The 24,449-nt window shown below is 40.2% G+C and overlaps 1 protein-coding gene across 3 annotated transcripts in view; it reads right to left on the bottom strand.

Annotated features, from left to right (window-relative positions):
- The window catches only part of MYOM1 (myomesin 1), a 149,980-nt gene that overhangs the window by 19,208 nt on the left and 106,323 nt on the right, over window positions 1-24,449 (bottom strand). For 2 of the 3 annotated variants that reach the window (XM_003127844.6, XM_005665300.4), the window contains 8 exons: window positions 21,422-21,536; window positions 11,711-11,867; window positions 9,077-9,183; window positions 8,912-8,956; window positions 1,830-1,966; window positions 1,151-1,295; window positions 370-429; window positions 4-71 (listed from right to left, as the gene is read on the bottom strand). In XM_003127844.6, the coding sequence (XP_003127892.3) occupies window positions 4-71; window positions 370-429; window positions 1,151-1,295; window positions 1,830-1,966; window positions 8,912-8,956; window positions 9,077-9,183; window positions 11,711-11,867; window positions 21,422-21,536 (834 nt within the window). Of the gene's footprint in view, window positions 1-3; window positions 72-369; window positions 430-1,150; window positions 1,296-1,829; window positions 1,967-6,990; window positions 7,744-8,104; window positions 8,957-9,076; window positions 9,184-11,710; window positions 11,868-21,421; window positions 21,537-24,449 lie in introns of those variants that run through there. The other variant, XR_014807679.1, reaches the window with a different exon arrangement.

Raw genomic sequence — 24,449 nt, 5'->3', positions numbered from 1 at the left:
TACCTTGCATTTCAATAGCACATTACATTCACCAGTCACTTCCCAGCTCAAATACTCAGCGAAATGTGGACCTATAAAATGTTAATGATATCAGCAATCAGCAATATTAATCATGACAGCCAAAATCCAAGCTCATTCTTAAATTCCAAGGTGATTTACATTTAAAGGGAAATTTTAAAAATTCAAGACTTAGTTTTTAAATATTTTAAATGGATATGTATTTAATAATAAATACTTTCAATTATTTTTATTTACCAGGGCATTATTAACACAAGCAATAATATTCATTTTAATTTGTTATGGAAATAATCTTGGAATATTTTGTTCAAGAAATTGAAGCTTTTCTCCTAAAAATACGCCTATTTTTACCTTGTTTCCTGATCCATTCTTGCCGCTGGAATTCAGCTTCTTTCTGGAGCTTTTTATAGACTAAAAATTGGAAAACGAGGAAATGTGAAGTTGAGGTATATAAATGTACATGTCAGTCACTGTGCTAAGTGGTTTATATTCATTATTAAAATACTTATATATCATGACCACTCTATTTGTTTTCGGTATTCATAGATGAAGAAAAAGGCTTAGAAATGTTAAGTAACTTGTTCAAGGTCACAAAGCCAGGAAATGGTGTAAGAGCGTTGGCTATTGCAAATGTAGAGGACTGGCCAGCCTTTCCATTGCCTTATTAAATACCACATTTAAAATCTTGGTGGTTTCCACATTGGCTTATGACAGCCAACATATAACCTAGTTCTAACGTATGATCAATTGATTTGGCATGCTCTACTTTGCCTATTTTTCTTCTTAAGTAATTTAAAGTACACACTGTAAGATAATCTCATAATATAGTCTTGGTTATTTTGCAATATATTTCATCAGAGAAATTTAGTAATAAATGCTTGTTTATATATGAGATAATTTAAGTGCAGTCTTGCCTGTGGGCTAGTGATAGCTTTTCTGTCCTTTTAAATTAACTTTTACTTCTATGAAATGAAACACTATGGAAAGTGTTAATGTAAATTGTATTTTGAACACTAGAATCCGATCAAGAAGTAATTCCTGCTACCTCCCACAGAACCACTTTTGCATAATGTGGAATTTGCACCGAGGGAAGAGGCAAAGCCTTTCAGTTAATGTTCCACAGGACTCTTACCATCGCCAATGAGAACAAGAGTGGAATGGCCAGTTGCTCTTCCATCTTGAACTTGGAAAGTATATGTCCCCTCATCCTCATCCTGTAGCTTTTCCATAAACATTTCAATCATGCCGGTGTTTCGGTCAATATGCATCTTATATTTCTTCAATGAGAAAAGGAAAAGAGAAAAATAAGTGAGATAGATATGACCACAATAAGTTCTATGAAATAAACACACAAACTCTGAAATATCATAATTTAACAAAACTTCTTGTTGACTTTTTTTTAAACGAGCAAGGTTTCAAAATCTTGTACCTAGGAAAAGGAAAATAATATGTGACCTCCACCAGAACTCATTACTAAAAAGTGCAACATTGAGTTTTTAAAATATAAACAAATTTTGTTACTCCGAATCACAAAATGTTATCAAAAAGTTGTTTTCAGATTCTCCTTTTACTTTCCAGATTACATTATTTTCAATTAACAGAATAATGTAAAACTATAAGCAGCATGAGGGAAGTGTCTATCTCATTCATAGCTAGACCCCTGGCCATCTAGCACAGGGTATACAGCGGCCAGTTAATCAATATCTGCTGAATATGTGAATAAAAATGGTTCTCAAGCATTTGTTCTTAATAAACTGAAACTGAACTGAAATAATGATATGCTCAGTAATCTAAAAAAATGTAGAACTTACCGGCCCTTCGAATATTTCCTTGTCATTAAATATGAAGTTGACTTTGGCATTGCCAGACAGCTTCTCAGCCTGCATCCAAAACCGGACCTGGCCTTTCTCCAAAATTTCAACTGCTAACTCTGATTTAATTGGGACAGCTATGAAAAATAAAAATAAGAGTAGTAATTATATTGGTAACCAATTATATTGATGCAGATTTTTCCCACAAGGGAAAAACAATGGAACTGGTGATGTAGTACGTGCTGCAAAGTCAGGAGGCACTGAGAGTGTTGTAGGGACAGCTTGGGGTTGAGGGACAGGAGAAGTGGGTTCTAAACGTGTCTGTCATAGATGTCTTCACTGTAAAAATGAGGAAGAACTTACCTCCAGGGGTCCTTTAGCTAACCTCTGAGACTCTCTACTGTGGCTTTGGTGAGGTTTATTTAGGGGCAACAACAAAGTATGATGAAGAGTCTTGAGCCGGGCTCAGGAGTGCAAGGTCAGCTACCAACAAACTGTGATGTGGGGCAGGTCATTTCACCTCTTTGGACCTCACTTGACTCATTTGTACATGTATGAAACTGACCTGAATGTCCTGGTTGGCCAAGTACTCTTCTGCTCCAACATTCTATAATTTAATGGCTTCAAATTATTTTGAAAGGAGTTAAAATTTTTCTTTTTTTCAACAATGTAACTCACTTTGGAGGTTCTTTAAGATGTTTTTAAAAATAAATCTTAAGGAGTTTTAGTTGTGGCTCAGAACCCAACAGTGTCTGTGAGATTGTGGGTTCAATCCCTGGTCTTGCTCAGTGGGTTAAGTATCTGGTGTTGCTGCAAGCTGTGGCATAGGTCACAGATGTGGCTGGGATCCAGTGTTGCTGTGGCTGTGATGTAGGCCGGCAGTAGCAGCTCTGATTTGAACCCCATATGCTGCAGGTGTGGCCCTAAAAAATAAAAAAATAAAAAATAAATCATAAAAGAATTAATTTTGATTATATATACAAGATGAACTACTAGCTTGTCCATTTAAACTCTATCCATCCCAATGGCATACCAGTTCATTTCAGTTCTGAGATCAAAATTTTAGTCAAATAAGCAAGTCAAGAAGCTATATTAAAATATAGCATGGCTCGCTTCATGTAGAAAGTGAGGGAACCATATGACATCTCTGATTTACATCTGTATCACTTAAACCATATGAGCATGAGCGAAATTTTCAAAAAGTTGGCTGACATCTCTCAAAGCCAGTTTCTAAATTTCTTGTAAGTTGAAAATGTTCTTTATTTATTTATTTTTTTGTCTTTTTGCTATTTCTTGGGCCGCTCCTGCAGCATATGGAGGTTCCCAGGCTAGGGGTCCAATCGGAGCTGTAGCCACCGGCCTACACCAGAGTCACAGCGACGTGGGATCCGAGCCGCATCTGCAACCTGCACCACAGCTCATGGCAACGCCGGATCGTTAACCCACTGAGCAAGGGCAGGGACCGAACGCGCAACCTCATGGTTCCTAGTCGGACTCGTCAACCACTGCGCCATGGCGGGAACTCCGAAAATGTTCTTTATAAAGGCTCCTCCAGTCAATGGATTTGTGTCCAGGTGGCTTCTGGGCATACTTTATGGAAGAGCATGGTTGTTTCTCCAAGAGTCTTTCACTTCTCTTAGGAGAAATCATCCTTTCTCAACTATTCTTAAGCATATCTCAAAATTCTAGTATATGCTACTTTTTTTTTTTTGTCTTTTTGCTTTTTAGGGCCACACCTGCGGCATATGGAGTTCCCAGGCTAAGGGTCTAATCGGAGCTACAGCTGCTGGCCTACGCCACAGCTACAGCAACGCCAGATCTGAGCCGTGTCTGCGACCCACACCACAGCTCATGGCAATGCTGGATCCTTAACCCACTGAGCAAGGCCAGGGATCAAACCTACAACCTCATGGTTCCTCGTCAGATTCGTTTCCACTGTGCCACGACGGGAACTCCTTTTTTTTTTTTTTTTTTTTATTGGCAGCACCCACAGCATATGGAAATTCCTGAGCCAGGGATTGAATACGAGCTGCAGCACAGCTGCAGCAATGTGGTATCCTTTTAATATACTGAGCAGGGCCAGGGAACAAACCCGTGCCTCTGCAGTAACCAAAGCCGCAGTGGAGACTCCTTAAATTATAAACTTTGATTATTTGCCTGGTATAAACTTGTACCAAATGTACATTGATATTTACTTTTTTTTTTTTGGCTGTGCCCACGGCATACAGAACTTCTGGGCCAAGGTTGGAACACCCGCCACAGTTGTTACCTTAGCCCACTGTGCCACAAGAGAACTCCCAATATTTCTTTGTATTTATCCTGAAACTACCCTTTTCAAGTTTCCAGGGACGCCTTTCCTTTGTACTATTCCATATTCATTGTAAAAACTTGGTTACAGGGTCATTCCATGCAGAGCTGAAAGGAGGAGCAGATATCACCTACTGAGGCTGTCCTATGTGGACAGAGATGGGCTGGTGATGTCACAGCTTGATCTTGAAAGCTTGTGTTCTTCATCTGCTAACATGGATATTATCTGCCTCACAAGGTCACCAAGAGTGAATATGGTACCAGAATACACTCGGCCACATGAATAATGACCAGTGCTCAAGAAAGGGGAGTTCTCTCTCTCCCCTGACTGTACTAATGACAAAACTCAGTCTCAGGAAAGTTTAGCAACAGATCTTTGCAGCAGAGCTGAGACCAGGGTTGTTCCCTCTATTCTGTGCTCTCTGGGTCCTGGCTGTCCACTCTGAAGAACACTAGTGGTTTTCTAGCAAGAGCAGACCATGAGCAGACCCCAGGGGGAAGAGAGCAGAGGCCAGGCTTTCTCCCTACAGTGCGCTCCTGTTTGCTACAAGGAAGTCTTGAGGGGAGTAGAGAAGAGAATCTCGTCCAGAAAAGTCTGGAGATCTCATCTAGGGAATCTAATCCATGAGTGATGCAGTTACTAAGATGCCCAGAGCGGTGGGGAGGGGAAGGAATGCTCCTGGAAGCCTCCAGGTCCTTTAACGTTCATCGTCCTCTCTGAGTAATAGGAATGTCATCTGGGGCACACTGGCCACCAGGCTTCACAGAGCACAGGTGCGCATATGGAAACAGCCATTCCTGGGCCACCTGGGCTTACGCCTGGTACCACCTGTGTGTATCTGGCCTGGTTATTTAACCTGTCTTCATCTCTAAAATTAAATCACCACGGTACTGACCCTTCTAAGGTCATTGTGAGTTTAAATGACACATTCCACTTAAGCACCCTACAACCAGCATATAATGGGTGCTCTATAAATGTGGCTATTAATATTTTGGTGACTCTTCCTCTAGTTGTTTAAAAAACACCCTACATCCTGGGGCATTAGTGCTTTTCTAACTGATGTAATTTTTCTAATATGCTTTTACTGGTTTGTTTTATTGTGGTTCCCCCCCACACAAAATTGCATACAATCCTCTTCAAAATGGTATTTTATAGTGAATAAGTTCTCAAATATTGATAATTTGAAAAACAATAACTAACATCCTACAGCCACCAACTGTAAAATATAATTACACCTAAGAGGACACATTAAATAGATACAATTTATGTATATGTGCTTGTGTATATTTGTATACTAGAGTATTACATACAAGTGGAATAATAACCAACGTCTAAAAATAGAGATATATTATGCAGGATGTTGTTGACACTGAGGTATACCTCCCACCACCGCCCAAACATCTTAAACTCTTCACACACACACACACACACACACACACACACACTCAAATAAGCTGCCAGTCTACACTGCAATTTCATACCACTGCTAGAAATACAGGTTAGGTTATTTTCTATTTTTAGCTTTATATTTTAATTTTTTTCCTTCTTCTCAGCCCTAAATTTCCTTAGGCTCTTTTCTCTGGCAGTTAATTTGCTCCAGCAAAATATCTGTTATTTGTATGTTTAAGGCATATGTTTAGTGGTTTTCAAAATATTTTTGAAAATAGCTTAAAGCAGAAGAATTTACCGTGCCAAATAAAGGAACACTATTAAACGATGTAAGGAGTTCCCGTCATGGCTCAGTGGTTGACGAATCTGACTAGGAACGATGCGGTTGCTGGTTTGATTCCTGACCTTGCTCGGTGGGTTAAGGATTTGGCGTTGCTGTGAGCTGTGGTGTAGGTCGAAGACATGGCTGGGATCCCATGCTGCTGTGGCTGTGGCATAGGCTGGCAGCTATAGCTCCGATTAGACCCCTAGCCTGGGAACTTCCATATGCTGCGAGCCCTAAAAAGCAAACAAACAAACAAAAAACAACCCCTCAAAAAAAAAATTCTGTAAGAAATGAGACCATTTAAAATCTTACAAAAATCAGAGTTCCCATCATGGTACAGCGGAAATGAATCTGACTAGGAACCATGAGGTTTCGGGTTCGATCCCTGGCCTTGCTCAGTGTGGGTTAAGGATCCAGCATTGCTGTGAGCTGTGGTGTAGGTCGCAGACGCAGCTCGGATCTGGTGTTGCTGTGGCTGTGGTGTAGGCCGGCAGCAACAGCTCCGAATGGACCCCTAGCCAGGGAACCTCCATATGCCGTGGGTGCAGCCCTAGAAAGACAAAAATAAATAAATAAAGTAAAATAAAATAAAATCTTACAAAAATCTCAAGAAAATAATTAGATGTCAACATTTACTAAGAGGAAGTGGGTATAAATTGAGAAACTGGATATGCCGTGTTGACTCTATTATCAGTTCTCTGAAAAGATTCACAGGGATGTAGCTGATCCAACAGCAGTGGAAAAAGAAAAGTACTGGAGCTGTGATATTTAAAACTCTGCTTCGATGGCTAACGGACACTCCCTGGGGTTGGGAAAGTCCAACTTGCATGTTGGAGTTTTTAACACACTCTCGGGTTCTCTCTGTGCAGGCCCAAACGCCACACCAGGTCTCTAATAAAAGGTTACCTGAATTTGCTGTGTGTGCCCCTCTCTTCTAGAACCAGCAATTAGGGTGCTAATGCTCATGCAGAATAGAATCTCTCAGCCTGAATGACAGTGACAGCAGGTAATTACTATCTCCAAGTCTTTACGATCACTGAACTTCAGGAAGGCTGGGGGCCTCCAATTCAATGGTTAACACCCCAACTTCTCTCATCTCCATCTTTTGAGCTAAATGGAAATGTTTGGACTAGCCATTGCCTAGACACTGTCAATGTTTAATGTCTGAGTAACTAAATTAGCAGGTGCTGCAGTTTCCCTCTATTTGTACCATGTTCATGAGTAGACAGTGTGAACATTCACGGCTTGGCTGTGCCCAGCACAGTGACCGTCTCCTCCACTCCCTGCTTCACAGCTCTGGGGACATCTGTGTGGCGGGCAGACAGCTCTTCTGCAAGCGGCTTTTCCTAGGTCACTGTCATGTTTCAATTAATATTTGTACTTTTCCTAACGAGTTTGAGGATCAACCGATGCCTTATTGATTATGTCTCACAGCACCTCGACGTGGTAGATGCTCTAAACGATTACAGTGGCCATTCCTGGAAAGAAACCAAGGCGATGGGAAAATGGGAATGAGTTGCTCCGGTTCACAGAGTACAGAACAAAGAGAGTCCAGGCCAAACCTCTACCTTCCAAACATTTTAAAAAGAATAATTTTAAGATAGCAATTGTGGTATTACTTTTCCAGTTTTATGGTGAATAAGCTTACAGATGAGAAATGGTTCCCTCCCAAAATTCAGAAAGCCTGCATCCAGGAGTTTCCGTTGTGGCACAGTGGTTAACAAATCCAACTAGGAACCACGAGGTTGCAGGTTTGGTCCCTGGCCTTGATCAGTGGGTTAAGGACCCGGCGTTGCCATGAGCTGTGGTGTAGGTCACAGATGCAGCTTGGATCCTGCGTTGCTGCGGCTCTGGCGTAGGCCGGCGGCTACAGCTCCGATTGGACCCCTAGCCTGGGAACCTCCATATGCTGTGGGAGCAGCCCAAGAGAAAAGGCAAAAAGGCAAAAAAAAAAAAAAAAAGCCTGCATCCTGCATTTACACCCCATAGATACCACACTGTCTTCTGCTGAATAAAGTTAGCTTTGAGAACATTCCAGCTGAGGCCAATAGTCACCAACACCCAGCCTCACTATCAAACACGCATGCATTCCTTGGGAATGTGAGAAGTCAGGTGATTGGTTTTAGATCAGTGTTTGTTTTTTAATCAATAGCTCTGCTGAGAAGCTCCGGAAAGAGGTAGACTTCCCTAGAAAAATGCACATATACAAACATATAAAGTTTCACCTATAGTTTGGGGTCAGGATATAGTTACCTGGGTTTCTGAAACTCCTGCATTGGTGAAGAAGTTATATTTTAGGGACTAAGGAACGAAAAAAAAAAAAATCCTGATTTAAAAAAAATGAGTGATGCTATCACTGTGTTTGTTTTTTCAAACTCTAAGGTGTAACTTTCTGGATGCTTCATGACTTTGGCCCGTGGGTATCAATGGCAAGAGATCCTATCAGGCCAGTGGAACTTTCCAAGTATCATTTCGGACTTCTCTTAAGTGTCAACTGTGGAATTTAATCTTTTATGTAGAAAGTGCTTTATTGAAGGGTTTGGAGATAGCTCAGAGGGATTCTTTTTCTGATCAAGGGCATCTTTACCTTATTTTCCAGGAGTTTAAAATGGTAGGTACTGTCTTTAGATTGTCTTTAGTGCTAACAGATTATTTAGGAAGAGATTAGTTTGCCTAAAAGACATACAAATTAATGTATCCAGAAGATATATATATATATACATACACACATTATATATATACACAGACATATATATACACACACACACATATATATATGATTCCAAAATACATAGGCAAAAGTGAAGAACATAATTACTCAGCTTTTACATCTAAGTAACCCGACACTACTCTATGTAACAGAGCTTGGGATATATTTCCTCTGTTAGTATTCTTTACATCTACAGATAACAATGGTAAAGATAAAAGCAGCCTTTCAGAAAGCATGTCTGCTGCTACTAATCCATGTTCCATTATACTTCTCAAGAGCCTCTTCTATTGATCCTATCAGAGTTGCCCAGTAGGATGGCTAAACGCTATGAATGTATTGTGGACACTTACTTGGGAACTTGTGTTCTTGGCTGAGAGCAAGTAGACGCTTCAATTCTGTAGGGAGAAAAGGAGAACAATTAAACCTTGAACTATTGTAACAAAAGTCTCTTGATCCTGGAGAATCACTGAGCGAACAAAGCAGCAGTACTTATGAATGAGCTGATTTTAACTTACCTTCCTCATCTATCAAGTAGCTTGCCGCTATCCCATCAGTTTCCGTCACATCACAGGAGTAAATGCCCAAGTCTTCTACCCCAAGGTCTTTGAAGGTCATTTTCGTCCTTCAGAAGAGAATATTTTTATAAGAAGTGAAGCTGTGAGGGGTCTGCGAACCTGTGCCCTGCCCTGCCTCTAGGCATTTGCACATGCCGCTCCCTTCACAGGGAGCCCTTTTTCCATCCCTGCCTGACCTGAAGCCCATTGCTCTTGCTGCTTCTGGGAAGACACTCCTGACGTCCTCCTACGGGGTGATGGTGATGCGCAGGGATGCTGGTACAAACTCCCAGTGCCCAGCTATGATGCATATCAATGCACCTCCCAAATAATGATATTTCTAGCTAATCAATCCTTGCTGGGCAGCCTGAAAATTTCTTTCTTCACAGGGCAGAACCTGCTGTTGGTAACTCTAGGTGCCCCTCTCATATCGTCCCTTGCAATTCCCTTTGTGAAGGTTATTCCATGGCATTGGTACTGCCTATTTCATTAACTATATGCCTCCATTGTGGGCCTTTGCAGACGAGATCTGTTTTGTTTATTGTTGTGTCCTCCAGCATCTAATGCCTTGTCTGGCACATGATATGTGCTTAATAAACACTTGTGGAATGAATGAATGAATGAATGAATGGGTTAATGGTCTAGTTCACTGTGTTTTCTAACTTTGGTGAGTCGTACTACTAGTCAGTGTCTCAGATCACTCAAATGTTTATATGTTAGTCAAGAAAGAAAAATTTATAGTTCAATTTCTTTTCTTTGGCCAAAATCATCTTTTACTTCAAGGACTTTACAACACAGTGACAGTTAGACATCTTTTAATTGTATTCAGTATTTCCTTGCTGTTCTCCAACAAAATTACTATTTCTTTCTTTTATTTTTGAGATATGTAGGGCTCCTTTGAAGTAGAAATAATACTTAGGAACATTTTGCTTTACCAACATAATCCAATTTGGTTGGCACTATAAAGATATAAAGCTTGGTAAGTTATGCAAAATAAAAAGAAAACTCAGAATCTTGAAGCTGAAAGGAAGTACCAGATCACTAAAATAGTCCCCCTTTACTCTCTTCCATTTTACAGAAAAAGAAGTCTGAGGTCCATGGAAGTTCAAAGCTGCCCCAAGTCACAGGGCCAGGACCTGGTGGAGCTGGGACTAGAGCTTATCCAGCCGGTGCTTCCCATCTAGAGTTCTTTCTAGTGCGGTACTGTGTCACTCACAGGTGGTGTGAAAAGAGCAGGCCAGATTACACCGAATCTATTTAATTGACCATAATTTGAATCAGCAAGCAGCAAGTTTTTCGTTACCTCCTCCCTACCAGCATCCTCACCATTACTTTAAGATTTCAAAATTCTGTAAAATAATGAGATTCATCTTAAAAGCTTTCTTTTTTGTTGGTCAAAGCTTTTTTTTTTTTTTTTTTTCTTTTTTTTTTTCTTTCTTGGCCACGCTGCAGCACATGGAGTTTCTGGACCAGGGGTCAGCTCCGAGCTGCAGTTGCAACCTATGCTGCAGCTGTGGCAATGCAGGATCCTTTACCCACTGTGCTGGGCCAGGGATCAAATCTGCATCCCAGCACTCCCAAGATGCTGCTGATCCCACTGTCACAGTGGGAACTCCAGTCAAAGCTTTTCTTACATCATAAATGATGACAACCAAAAATTCTTGCGTGCCATCTGCCTCTACAAGGATGAAGTCACTAGCCACTTCGGTTGCGTGACCTTCAACACACCCTGAAAGGAGTTCAGGGTGGAGATCAGGAATAAGGAACTCTGTGCTCTCGGAAAAACTGGCAAAACAGGCCTTCAGAGAGCTAGATATTTTTCATGAGAAGATTTTATGAGCCCAATTTCTTGCATTTTCTCATATCTAGAAAAGCACTAAAATCATCAACAGAGACATCTGCTCTTCATGACTAGCAGTAACTTCCCTGTGACTAGTGTCAAGCCTCTGCCAACATGTGTGCTAGATTGTGTGTATCCCCCTTCACCAAAATCACACATATACTGACCTCCCCGCCACTTCTTGGGAGCAATTCCTTAAAGCCATCTGACAGGCTGTCTCCTGGGCTATAGTCCTCATTTTGTCCAAAACAAAACTTAACTCACAACTCTGAGGTTTTGCACTTTGTTTTCAGTGGACAATGAGATAACATAGGAGAAAACACTTTAAGTGGAATAATATGAAAAGTACTTTACAAGAATTTTTTTTTTTTTTCTTTTTAGGGCCGCACTCACAGCATATGGAAGTTCCCAGACTAGGGGTCGAATCAGAGCTACCGCTGCTGGCCTACGCCACAGCCACACGGGATCTGAGCCAAGTCTGCAACCTATACCACAGCTCATGGCAATGCTGGATCCTTAACCCACTGAGCAAGGCCAGGGATGGAACCTGAATCCTCATGGATCCTAATCAGGTTCATTAACTGCTGAGTCACAAAGGGAGCTCCGGATTGTTGTTTTTTAAGGTTTATACTGGTTATTACTTTCTATATTACCAGATATAAAATATTTGTGATTTCCTTCTCTTTTTTGAAATGGAAAGCCGACAGCTTACTTCATCCTCCTCTCGTGAAAATTACGATTGAAACAGTACGTACTTGTTGCCTTTGCTTTCCACCTCTAATCGTGGTGAGTCCTCTGTGGGTACGTAATCTTTGGACCAGGTGAACTCAGAATTTGGAGCCATCTGATCGCATTCAAAGTTCAAGGAAATGATTCCATCATCATCCACACTTACGACAACCTCCTTGGTTCCTAGAAGATTAGAAACAAGGCACTGGTAGTTTCTGGTAGAAATCAATCAGGTAAGACTGATCCTTAGAGCAGGGCCTTGAGTCTGTGGAAGTGAAAAGCCCCAACTGTGCACTGTGACTGACAATCCTGCTACAATTTTTGTGTTGTAACATAGAATTAAATGAATGTATCATGTTTCTTAGGTAGTGCCAACACCACGGACAGTACTGTTTGTTTAGGGCTGAAGGAAAATCGGTTGACGTGACCCAAAGGAGAGTTATGAGAGTGGGTTGACCACAACAGGAAGGACAAGGAAAAGGAAAGTCCTTATCAAGTCCTAATTCATGCCTTTTGCTTCAGTAATACTGTATCTAACTGGTCATCAAGAAAAGATAGATAAGAGATAAAGAAACCAAAGGGAAATTGAAGGGGAGAAAGCAGAGGTAATAAGAATTGCCTATAGTCATGCGTTCAAAGCTTGTAAATCATTTAAGAATGGAGACAAGTTCTGCTGATCAGGTAACCATAAATTAACTGTAAGATGGTGTTCTAGGTTAGAACAATAAAAACCCAGAAACGATTGTTACTAAACGGTATGTAAATTTAAATGGAAATGAATTTCAAGAGATTTAGATATTTCAAGAAGATTGGTTTTTGTATTTTATAAGAAAACAATTAAGTTAATGTCTTAAACTCTTTTATTTTCGAGGGTTATAATGAATTACATCCACCTTCAATAGAACAATTAAAAGAGTTTGTATAGCATATAAAATATTCACATCTATGCCTAAATCAAGTTAGAAAGGTAAAATGCTCTTCTCAAATGAAGCTCAATTACCAGTCCAACCTTGGTTTGTTTGCATATGTTGGAAAAAAAAGTTTAATTTCAGAAAGGTACAGCTTTATTTTTTAAAAAGTATAAAAAATCTTTTAGTAGGTACTTCTTAAGTGATGAAAGAGTTTCTCTTCTAGACTGCATACTGTTCAATATAACCTGTCAGGGGAAAAACAATTGCAAAACTCCTCTCAGGTGAAGGGCAAAACAAAATACGTGCCCGAGGAGAGATTTGGTTTTTTTGTGTGTGTCTTTTTAGGGCTGCACCCACGGCATATGAAGGTTCCCAGGCTAGGGGTCCAACCAGAGCTGTAGCCACTGGCCTACACCACAGCCACAGCAAATGTGGGATCTGAGTTGCATCTGTGACCTTCACCACAGCTCACGGCAAAGCCAGATCCTTAACCCACTGAGCGAGGCCAGGGATTGAACCGTGTCATCATGGATGCTAGTCAGGTTCATTTACTGCTGAGCCACAATGGGAACTCCCCAAGGAGAGATTTGTGATGTGAGGGCATTGGTTCCCAAGCCTAGCAGTTGATGTAATTTGCATCCTTATCAATGGCAGTATGTGCCTCAATTATAAACCTTCAAAAAGTGATTTTTTAACTCCTGGAAAGCTTAGAGAAGACTAGCTCTAGGAGATTTTTTTTTTTTAATTACTGAAAACAAACAAACAAATGGTTATTTTCACATTTGGCTATATAGGTAAACAGAAATAAAGATCAATTAAAGATTTAATTGTTGTTTAAGTGAATGTCCACCATGTATTGCTTTTAAGGGCTGTGTCTACTCCACTGGAAGTTGCTGACCTGCATGCGATATTCCCAGTATCGCATGATTAATCCTTACAATCAATTGTTGTATAACAAATAATGAACAAGTGTTCTTATAAAATTTAAGGTTAACATCTAGAAATGCTGAGGTTTAGAAAGTATTATAATACACAGCATGACTGAAACACAGAATATAAACTGAAAATTTTCTGTGTGTCTGTATTGGTATAAAGAGGAGTGGAGAAGTGATAGAGGTTGACTAAACCTTTCTTGCTAGTTGCATAATATCTACTTTGGAGGCATGACAGATTGTTCATATTAATCACTCATTGTTTTATTTGTAATCTCTTAAAAGGAAGTGAATCATCCATATGCCTGCTGTTTATATGTTGGAGGTATGTCTTTAAGTTTATAGCAGAAAAAAATACTGCTTAGGTTAAGAATCTTGATTTTTTACTAAGGTGAAAGAGTTGACTTTTTTGCAAAGGAGTCAGAAAATGGAAAGAATGTGAACAATATAATTAGCTTTTCTTTAAATTCCATGGATAACCTTTGTACTCTTAACACTTCACTCATCTGGAATCTTGCCCCAAACCAAAAAGTAATGAAAACAAGCCTCTAAGAGCCAGTGTTGATGTGACAAAGTATTCCTGGATACTCTGGAGAATTCCGGATACGATCACTTGGAATCCATACTTAGCTTGAGATGGTTTTAACAAGCCTAGTTAGTCGGTTTCTCTCAGTAGATTAAACCCTCAAAAGAGAGGGAAGTAAGAGGCTACTCTCAGGCAGATGAGAATAAGGAAAATGACAGCAAGAAGGGAAGCAAAAAACTGAAAAGCAGCACAAAGACATTATTTAGCAGAGGGATAAATGGCTGGCTCCTCACCCCGTAAGACGTCACTGTGCTGTAACACTGGGCAATAAATAAGGCTGATACTTATGGCTCTGAGTCACACACAAAAAAGGCAAATAAGATTAAGTATATTGCATCTAAGGAATATGGAAGCTATGTACTGACCCGTGTAATATATTTTATAAGAAATTTCATCAGAGTCTTAAAATGAAATTTTAAAGAATTGATGCTTTAGAAATAAATTCTCAGGTAAATGGAACAACTGGGTATTTAAAACTATAACTTGTCTAGTTTTCTGAATGGCCAGATTTGGTCCTGAACTCATGCAACTTGGAGAATAGAAATACCCTGCTTAGCTGTTGTCTCAATTGGCACAGTTATTGAGAGAAGAACATAGGGCTGTCTCAATGAATTATTTCGGAAAATTAATTTTTATAAAGAACTTGGAGATCTTTTGTGAAAATATGAAGTGAAACAACAGATGGGTTTTTTTTTTTAAGTCCTAGGCAGTATGTATGTTTCTACTTAAACCTATGAATTTTACATCTTTACCTTGTAACTGAGCTTAATGTAAGAGATGTAATAATTTATACTTTTAGAAAACAACATGGTAGTTTTTTGATTAGATTAAAAGTTGTGAAGTGAAATTAAGTAATGGCCTGGAGAAGCAAAATAAGAAGCAGGGATTAGATGTAACATTAGCTAGTATCTGAAAGAGCTCTGCTCATCTGTAAAGGTTTTCTTGATTGATCTTATCAAATCAGGACATGGTAGACAGTATCTATAGTGGGTGAAAGAGAAGCATGAACATTTCTTTAGTTTATTCTGTTCTGGTTTTTTTTTTGGTGTGTGTGGGGCGGGGCCGGCGGGGGAGGGGGGCGCTAGCCCGTGGCATGTTCCCGGGCTAGGGATCCAACCTGAGCTATAGCAGCAATCCCAGCCCCTGCAGTGACAATGTTGGCTCCCTAATCTACCGAGCCACAAGAGAACTCTTTTTTCTTTAGTTTACGCTCACATATAGTGGCTATGATGGGTGCTCTTGGTTGCTTTATTTAAATAAAGGGAAAAATAAAAAATAATTGAAACTATATTTGACTCTTCTGTTTTAAAAATCAAATGCTCATTAGGATGAGTATCTGATTAATTTCTGTTTTTCAAAAGTTGCACTGGCTGTTGATTTTATCAAGAATAGTGTTAAATTCTATAAGGGCAGGGATTTTTGTCTTCTGTATTTTTCCATACATATTTATATGTGTCAGAGACTGGACTGAATTAACAGGTTTAAAAGAGAAATGTCAATTTAGAATTACAATGTTTATTTTATTGGAACTAGCCTTATTAAAGCTTTAGCAAAAAAGAAAAAAATCTTAAGCACAATATCAATATTTTGATAAACAGACAAGATGAAATAAAAATACCAACAAAGAAAACATTCTAGTCGCAGAGGGTTTCCTACTTAATTTTATGCTCAGACTTCAAAACTTGATCTTCTCCCTGATGGACAATGATGCTTCAACTGGCTGAAAGAATCACTCTAAAAGTGATCATAACCTTGAGCTTTTGAAAAATCAAATTCACTGAATATATTTCAGATACTAGTAAACATATTTCTTGAGCTCTATAACAACTCTCACAAGAAAATAATGTTTACTCAAAATAATATTACAAGGAAAGAATGCAGTTTTAACAATATCAATTATAAATATAAAACTAGGTTATTGTCTTAAAACGTTTAAGGCAACAATTTATAGCTTGTTCTCTATTTGTCACATAAATTACAGTGCTAATGCTCTCATCCTCTTTCAAAATGACTTTTCAAATTCAAAGCCTTCTGTTACTGCTCAGCTTTAAATTAATTAACAGGGAGTTCCCTTCGTGGCTTAGTGGTCAACGAAACTGACCAGGATCCATGAGGATGTGGGTTCAATTCCTGGCCTTGTTCAGTGGGTTAAGGATCTGGTGTTGCTGTGAGCTGTGGTGTAGGTCGCAGACCTGGCTTGGGTCCCAAGTTGCTGTGGCTGTGGTGTAGGCTGGCAGCTACAGCTCTGATTTGACCCCTTGCCCGGGAACTTCCATATGCTGCAGGTGTGGCCCTAAGAAGCATAAATAAATAAATAAAATTAGTTAACATAGTTTTTAAAATAAAAGCATTTTTAAAGAGTGACTTAGTAGACCAAGTATTTTACAATAATACCTAGAATGGAAAATAGAATTCAAGTTGCTCTGGGAAGAAAGGTAGGCTCTTCTGTGTTCTAGGTTTATGCATAGAGAAAAAGGCATTTTTGGGAAATACTTAAAAGAAATTACTCAGGACAATAAAGAATAAAGGAAGGAGTTTAAAAACAAAAAGACATCTCTTAGAAAATTTCAAAGACAATCAATTAAAAAATGAGCTCGGAATATCTTGTATCTGAAAATAAAGGACATGTTGGATTGTAGATTCCTCTTTGTGTAATAAAGTGATTATGTTAATCTGGAAAGACCACTTTTTCCACATATTAAAGTCTAAGAGGAATTAATAGGGGTGTTCCTTAAATAAAGAGATCCTGGGTACACTGTGGGCAAAAAATTCTACTGAGATTTTACAAAAGATAGCATAATATTGAAATGGATGATTCTTCTTATGAATGCTCTAGAAAAGCCAAGAGCAATGCACTAACAGCGTTTCTAAGAGGCCCTAGGCTAGCCCACAACACCGCCTGTGGAGATGAACCTGGTGCAGAGTTGGAGAGGAAAAAGGATAGCACAACATCCTCAAATTTTCTTTTTAGAAGGTCCCACAGACTGAGTTTTCACCAAGCACAAAGCTGCTATCAATTCATGGCAGAACTCACAAATGTCTAAAGGGCCATATTCTCTCAAGTTGACTAACGTATGATCAAAAATGGTTCTGGTGCTTAATGCGCAGGCAGCAAGTTTGATGTTCTGCTGTCAAAGTAAAAGAATCCCTATGGATATTCTCATCAGGATGAAAGGCCATCTCACTTTCCTAGAGTTGGGCTGGAAAAGTGGACCCAAATTTTCTTAAAAACAACTTTTGAATCTATTCAAGAACATGAAAAATCAATTAAGGGCAGAGGAGATCTGGCTATAGAAAGTAAAAGAGATAATTTTGGTCTGAAAAGGAATTAAGAAGAGTTGTCGGTAGTCAGCTGCCTCAACCTCAAACAGAGGGCCATTGATTTGCGTGAGTGGAATGGTATTTTAATCCCACCAGGCCTGCCACTACCCCCAGCATGTCGAAAACTACTTTCTAATAGGTAACAGAGAACAGTTAGTGAGCGAATACAAGTGAAGTTTTCTGAATTAGCCAGTTGAGCTGGTCTTTAATAGTCAGCCTGGCTTCCTGCTTCAGAATCCTTCAGAATTCCACTTCAAGGCCACTGAACACACACTTGCGCTCTCAGCCCACCGATTTTCAGAAGCTAGGATCAGTTGCCGGTTGTCAGCTCAATCCCAACTCATTATTCCTTCTGGAGTTCCATTCTTCTAACCTGCCTTGCTCCTAGTAACAAGTCCCAGTAACTCAGTCCCTGCTCGGCACTCTGCCTTGTGCCTAGGCTCTCCTGCCCATAACCTCAATTCTCCTGTCCACTGCCGGGTCTCTGGTAAGGATATCTGCAGCCTGTTGCTCTCTAGATCACCTGCCACACCTTGGCAAGTCTCTCTCTTATCTCCTGTCTGATCTGGCTCTCGTGGCCTCCACCTATAGCCCAGGCTTGATACAATCAACACAGATACTATTTGAAAAATATCAAATATCAAGGATTGAAGTGCTTTTTGTGCACTAACAAATCTACGCTAAATATTTTCCAGCTTATTCTTCTTACAGACTTGCTTAGCTCACAGATTTCTCGGTAAGGCATGGCATGCTTAGTCCATTTATGACTCTTGTTACCAGCACGACTGGACTTTGTGGCAGCAGCTGAGCTACATCTGCTGGTATATTTGTCAGCTTCAAAGGGAGACTAGTGATCCTACCAACCCCAGTGGATTAGGTTCACTTTTAACTGAAATTCAAATTACACTTGAGGTATCTCAGATGTATCTGAGGTTTGCTGTTACATGATAAGCTTTATTTTCTACCTGAAACTTTAATAATGTGTTCCAAAAGAGGCTGTTCTGCAATAGAAATCCAAGTTTCACATTCCAAACCTTGAAACCGATAATAGACTCCATCCCCCAGCCCTGGCCCCAACCATTTTAGGTTAATAAACACCTGATTAAAAGTGATATATTGAGTTCCCCTTGTGGCTCAGCAGAAATGAATCTGACTGGCATCCACAAGGACTCAGGTTTGATCTCTGGCCTCACTCAGTGGGTTGAGGATCTGGTGTTGCCGGAGAGCTGTGGTGTAGGTTGCATACATTGCTCGGATCCTGCAATGCTGTGGCTTCGATTTGACCCCTAGCCTGGAAACCTCCATATGCTGCAGATGCAGCCCTAAAAAGACAAAAGGAAAAAAAAAGTGATATATTGGTATTTAACAAAGCTAATAAATGCAGACAACCTTAGGCTATATATAAGTTTGCACAGGGATTTCTGAAAACTCAACACATTGTTTACAGCCTATTCAACTATGGGAAATATTTTGTGAACCCCTAGCTAAGCTCTCGTGGCACCGTGTTGTAAATTCTGCTTTCCCATCAGATCATAAGCTCAATAGGCAATGACAATGTCACATTGTTTGTGGTGCCCACACAGCACCTGACATGTAGTAAGTCTTCAGGAAATGGTGCAGGAATGAATGTGCCTATTGTACATGAAACAAATTTCAGTGTATCCTGGGTTTTGGGCTCCTTCATCAAGATGCTTCAGGTTAAGCAACTTGACTTTGTGTCTCCCAGGATCCTTTCCTAGGCTTTAGCCAATGGTTCCTAAGTGGGTTAATCTGGTGTTGTTCAGTGTATTGTTGTCTGCAGCTGTTGTTTGTAGTTATATTCTGGGAGTAGAAAAACACAAATGACTTTGGGTGCCTTATTCCAAACCGGTGAAACAAAACTCTCCCCCAGGAGCTCACAGCAGACCTGGTTCTGCTGGTAAAGTTGGTGGCTTTATTAAGGTCTTGCCTGGCCACCTGCTGTTCTGAGGCTATTGATGACAATACAAGAAAGCAATTTACACTTTCTTCAGTCACTCAGATTTGGGGTCCACTGCTTAAAGGCTGCTTTTAGCTGGTCAATGACTAGACTAAGAGTTTGCTTGTACAATGATTTAAATAATTCTTTCAAGGACAGACTCACACCCGGGCCCTTCTTCATGTCCACTTGGCACCTTATATTTCTGTGGTGTTGGCACCTGAAGGGTCTGAAATCAGTTTCTACAGGAATATGCGTCCTGGTGTCCTTGTGCGTTACCTTGTACCTGGCATAAACATTTTTAGCATTTTTCTGTTTCGTCATGAAGTTCTGCAAAGAGTACTTATATAAGGTATGGCACTCTGTCCAGACGCCCCACCACACTTTGGTATAAGAAGGTCACTTCTGCCACCACACCCAGCTCTAGAGGGTAGTTACAAGAGAACTTGAAAGCAGTTTATGAAGTAACAGAATGAAAAGGGCAGGTACTTCCTCAAAGGGTACATTTGAAATTCTTGTCAAGCAGCATGAAGTGAGAGTGGAGTTTTCTATGTTTACAATCTTTTCTCATCATAAAAACAAATATTGCATTATATGTCCGCTCTTTATTCCAGTCAGAAAAGAGGATTGGATTAAAGTGAGAGTGCTTGGACTAGAATGAATATAAACTTAAAACAACTCGCTAATCCTTTTTAAAATCCTCTCTCATTTCCACTGCTTTCTTTCATGCAACTTTAATGAATTGAAATATATAGCTTTGAAAAGTGATAGAGATTAAATGACAAGATAAGTATTATATAATGAGCTGAAACTATTTGCACAGTGAACACTGTAAACTTTGTTCTCATAACAAAGGGAAAGACTGTCCTAGTTTAATCATGGCATCTCGAAATTGGGAAGTAAGGGCTGCCTCAACTCTATAGATCATTCAGTTCAGACCTCCGTTACTTTCACCTAGGGGTCAGCAAACTATGACTCAGGGGCTAAATCTGGCCCATTGCCTCTTTTTATATGGCCTGCAAGCTAAGAATTTTTTTTTTTTTAAGAATGGTTTTTACATTTTTTTTTTTTTTCTTTTCAGGACCACACCTGTGGCATATGGAAGTTCCCCGGGCTAGGGGTCAAATCAGAGTTATTGATGCTGGCCTACACCACAGCCACAGCAATGCCAGATCCAAGCTGGATCTGTGACCTACACTGCAGCTTGTGGCAACGCAGGATCCTTACTTCACCCACTGATCGAGGCCAGGAATTGAACCTGCATCCCTATGGATACTGTGTCAGGTTCTTAACCCACTGAGCCACAACAGGATCTCCTGGTTTTCACATTTTTAGAAGTTTTTAAAACCAAAAGAAGATTAATATTTCAAGACATGAAAATTATTTTGAATTTTATAATTCAAATTTCATAATGCATGTAATATATGATATTACATAATGCACATGTCATGCACAGTGGAGTTTTATTGAAACACAGCCATGCTCACTAGTTTGCGTACTGTCTGTGGTCGTTTTGTGCTACAGCTGAGTTGAGGATTGTGATAGGAATCATGAAACTGTGGAGTTGAAAATATTTATTATCTGGCCCATGACAGGAAAAGTGTACAGACCCCTGGTGTAAATTACATGAATCCTACTTTTGTTTTAGGGTCATGCTTGCTAACTGGGCTGTTCCAGCTTCCTCTGTGATGGGAAAATGTTCTTGTGGAAGTTAATGGCCATGGTATAACAGGAATAATGTCTCAGGAATGTACGCTTGAAACAGTTGGTCCATGAAGCATAATTTGGTCAAGAACATCCCTGTTTTTAAGTATGAACCAGAGCAGCCCTGGAAAACTTCAAACCTGGCTCACCCCTGCCCCGAGGTCGGTCCTGTGATGGGGTAACTGATTTTCATGTCCTATGATCATATTGCCAGTCAGCATACAGTGATGATTTTGAAAATGAGAAAAAGCATAGAAGTAAAGTTGAATGTTCCTTTGGTATCTTACACAGATGAGATTAACTCTAATGAAAAAGTAAAAGCCCACCTGGACGAGTTTCTGCCACAACAGGCCCAGCCAGGTCAGACGGCTTTCCAACACCTGCCTGGTTTATGGCTCGGACGCGGAACACGTAGCTGACACCCTCCTTGAGGCCTTGCACCTGGAAGAAGCAGGTATAGAAGTGATGGGAGCTTTTGTATCATTGGAAGAGAAGTGCCCTTCCTCTGTGGTGATGATATAGTTATACAGCACAAATGGCACAGGACTTGGGTTCTAAACCTGATTCTGTCAAAGACTAAGTCCATGGCTTTAGCTAAGACCTTCTTCTCTCTATATCATCTGTAAGTAGATGTTTCCAAGATTCCTTGCAATTCAGATGTTTTCTATTTTAGACAGTTTAACAACCACCAGCATGAGAAACAGGGGACTGATATATGCATGCTTTAAAGGAGTTAGCCACCTTACTCTTTGGTCAAAAGACAAAATACAAAGTGTCACAGAGCAGGAGTTCCCGTCATGGCTCAGTGGTTAACGAATCCAACTAGGAACAATATGGTTAAGGGTTCGATCCCTGGCCTTGCTCAGTGGGTTAAGGATCCAGCGTTGCCGTGAGCTGTGGTGTAGGTTGCAGACGCAGCTCGGATCCTGAGTTGCTGTGTCTCTGGTGTGGGCCGGCAGCTGCGGCTCCAAGTGGACCCCTAGCCTGGGAACCTCCATATGCCACAGGAGCGGTCCTGGAAAAGGCAAAAAAAAAAAAAAAAAAAAAAAGTGTCATAGATCATATAGGCTGCCTCTTCCTGGCTCTTTTGAAATAGTCTATGAATAATTTCAGATAAAATTTCTGGCAACAGAAAGGAATTACAAGCACAGATCACAGATCACCTTCCATCTATTTAAAAGAATGTTAAAACACTAGAACAAAAACAAAAGTTGTCCCTATAAATTTAATATAGTTATTTCTCACTACTAAATATACAAGTAGTTAACATGATTGTGATTTTTACTAATTTTTGAATAGTCAAAATGTATTCAAATTCCAAATCCCACATTTTCTTGGAGTTTCCATTGTGGCTCATCTAAAATCAATCTGACTAGTGTCCATGAGGATGCAGTTTCAACCCCTGACCTCGATCAGTGGATTAAGGACCCAGAGTTGCTGTGAGCTATGGTGTAGGTTGCAGACGTGGCTCGGATCTGGCATTGTTGTGGCTGTGGCTGTGGTGTAGGCTGGCGGCTGTAGCTTTGATTTGACCCCTAGCCTGGGAACCTCCATATGCTGCGAGTGCGGTCCTAAAAAGCAAAAAGAAAAAACACACAAAAAATCTTCACATTTTCCATCATCAAGATGTTTGCTGAGGACCTATATTACATGTGTGCCACCGAGCTCAAGGTAGCATAAGAAAAGTAAAACACAGAGTTCCCGTCATGGGTCAGTGATTAACGAGCCTAACTAGGAACCATGAGGTTGCAGGTTCAATTCCTGGCCTTGCTCAGTGGGTTATGGATCCGGTGTTGCCGTGGCTGTGGTGTAGGCTGGCAGCTGTAGTTCCAATTCAACCCCTAGACTGGGAATCTCCATATGCCATGGGTGTGGCCCTAAAAAGCAAAAAATATATATATAGTCAATATTTTATAAAAATTATCTTTTTTTTAAAAAAATGTGACTTTTAAAGCTATATTGTATTTTAAGGAGTAAATTTTTTCCCATAATGTTGTGATGGAGATGAACATCCACAATGTGATTTAAATCAAATTAGCTAGAGTACATTTAATCAACTAAGCGAAGTGTTTTTGACTATGCATTTAAAAGAGCTATGTACTAAACTGTTGGGTTTTCAATCTAATTATTTAATTATATTGTGTTTATGATAATAGAATGTCACCACTTATATAGCGACAACTTTCGTTGGAGCTAATGGAGTTTTGAAATGGATTTTAATCTGTAAACGAGCTTGAATTTAGGCACAGGCTAAATACATAGAGTGAGATGTATTTAAAGTCTATGTTTAGAAATAATGCCAGGCAACTGTGGACTTACTGAAAGGAAAAGAAAACATTTCCTTGTGGTGACAAAAATAGACCAGCTCCCGGGTGCCTGCCACATCTGCACCTGCCACTTAGGTAATACGTGGCTGTGAGTCAGAGTTCTGCAACACGGCGCAGGAAGTGGATCCATGTCCTGGTGTCTGGTTGCTAGGGTGACAGGCACACCCTCCACTATCCCCTCAGGGGCAATGACTGCTGATGTAAGGCACTGGAGATGCACAATCTATGCATACATCTGTTTTCCTTTACTTAGATTTGTTTTCCTTCCTTATAATTTTCGAAAGAATCGCATTCCCTTGCCTTCTCCACCCAAGTGCCTTCTTCATCCACCACTTCCAATTATTCCCCACCTTCGCACCACACTGTCTCAGCTGATTGTATTTACCAATCAAAAAGGAAGCATGAGCTCTGTTGGTTAAACCTTTTGGTGGAAAGTAATGCATTTTTCATTCTCTCTAGGAACCCCTAGGCACTTGGTGCCAACATGAATGGGGCAGAAACTAGTTAGACCATTACGTTCTGGTGCATAAAGCCTGCTGTTCCTGGAGCTCCATCTCCTATTCTCAATTAAGTTCGCCATACTGAACTCCCCCCCCCCTTTTTTTTTTTTTGTCTTTTTGCCTTTTTTCTTGGGCTGCTCCCATGGCATATGGAGGTTCCCAGGCTAGGGGTCTAATCGGAGCTATAGCTGCCAGCCTACACCACAGCCACAGCAACTCAGGATCCGAGCCGTGTCTGTGACCTACACCACAGCTCACAGCAACACCAGATCCTTAACCCACTGAGCAAGGCCAGGGATCGAACCCGCAACCTCATGGTTCCTAGTTGGATTCGTTAACCACTGCGCCACGACGGGAACTCCCAGACTGAACTTCTTAACATGTACACTTTTTTCTCCATTTCAGGCTTGAAATTTTTCTGAGTACAAAACATCTGGAAAAGTGACTCCGCATCAAAATGGGTGTGGGCATCACAGGACATCTTTACTTTTCTTCTTTGTGCCTTTACTGTTTAGATTTGTCATCAT

This window comes from Sus scrofa, chromosome 6, assembly GCF_054392235.1.
Source record: "Sus scrofa isolate SSC_HxYL_T2T_F1_AM1 chromosome 6, Sscrofa_HxYL_maternal_Yorkshire_Landrace_v2.0, whole genome shotgun sequence".
NCBI lineage: Eukaryota > Metazoa > Chordata > Mammalia > Artiodactyla > Suidae > Sus > Sus scrofa.
The sequence above is the reverse complement of the archived record's forward strand: the minus strand, read 5'-3'. Positions and strand labels throughout refer to the sequence as shown.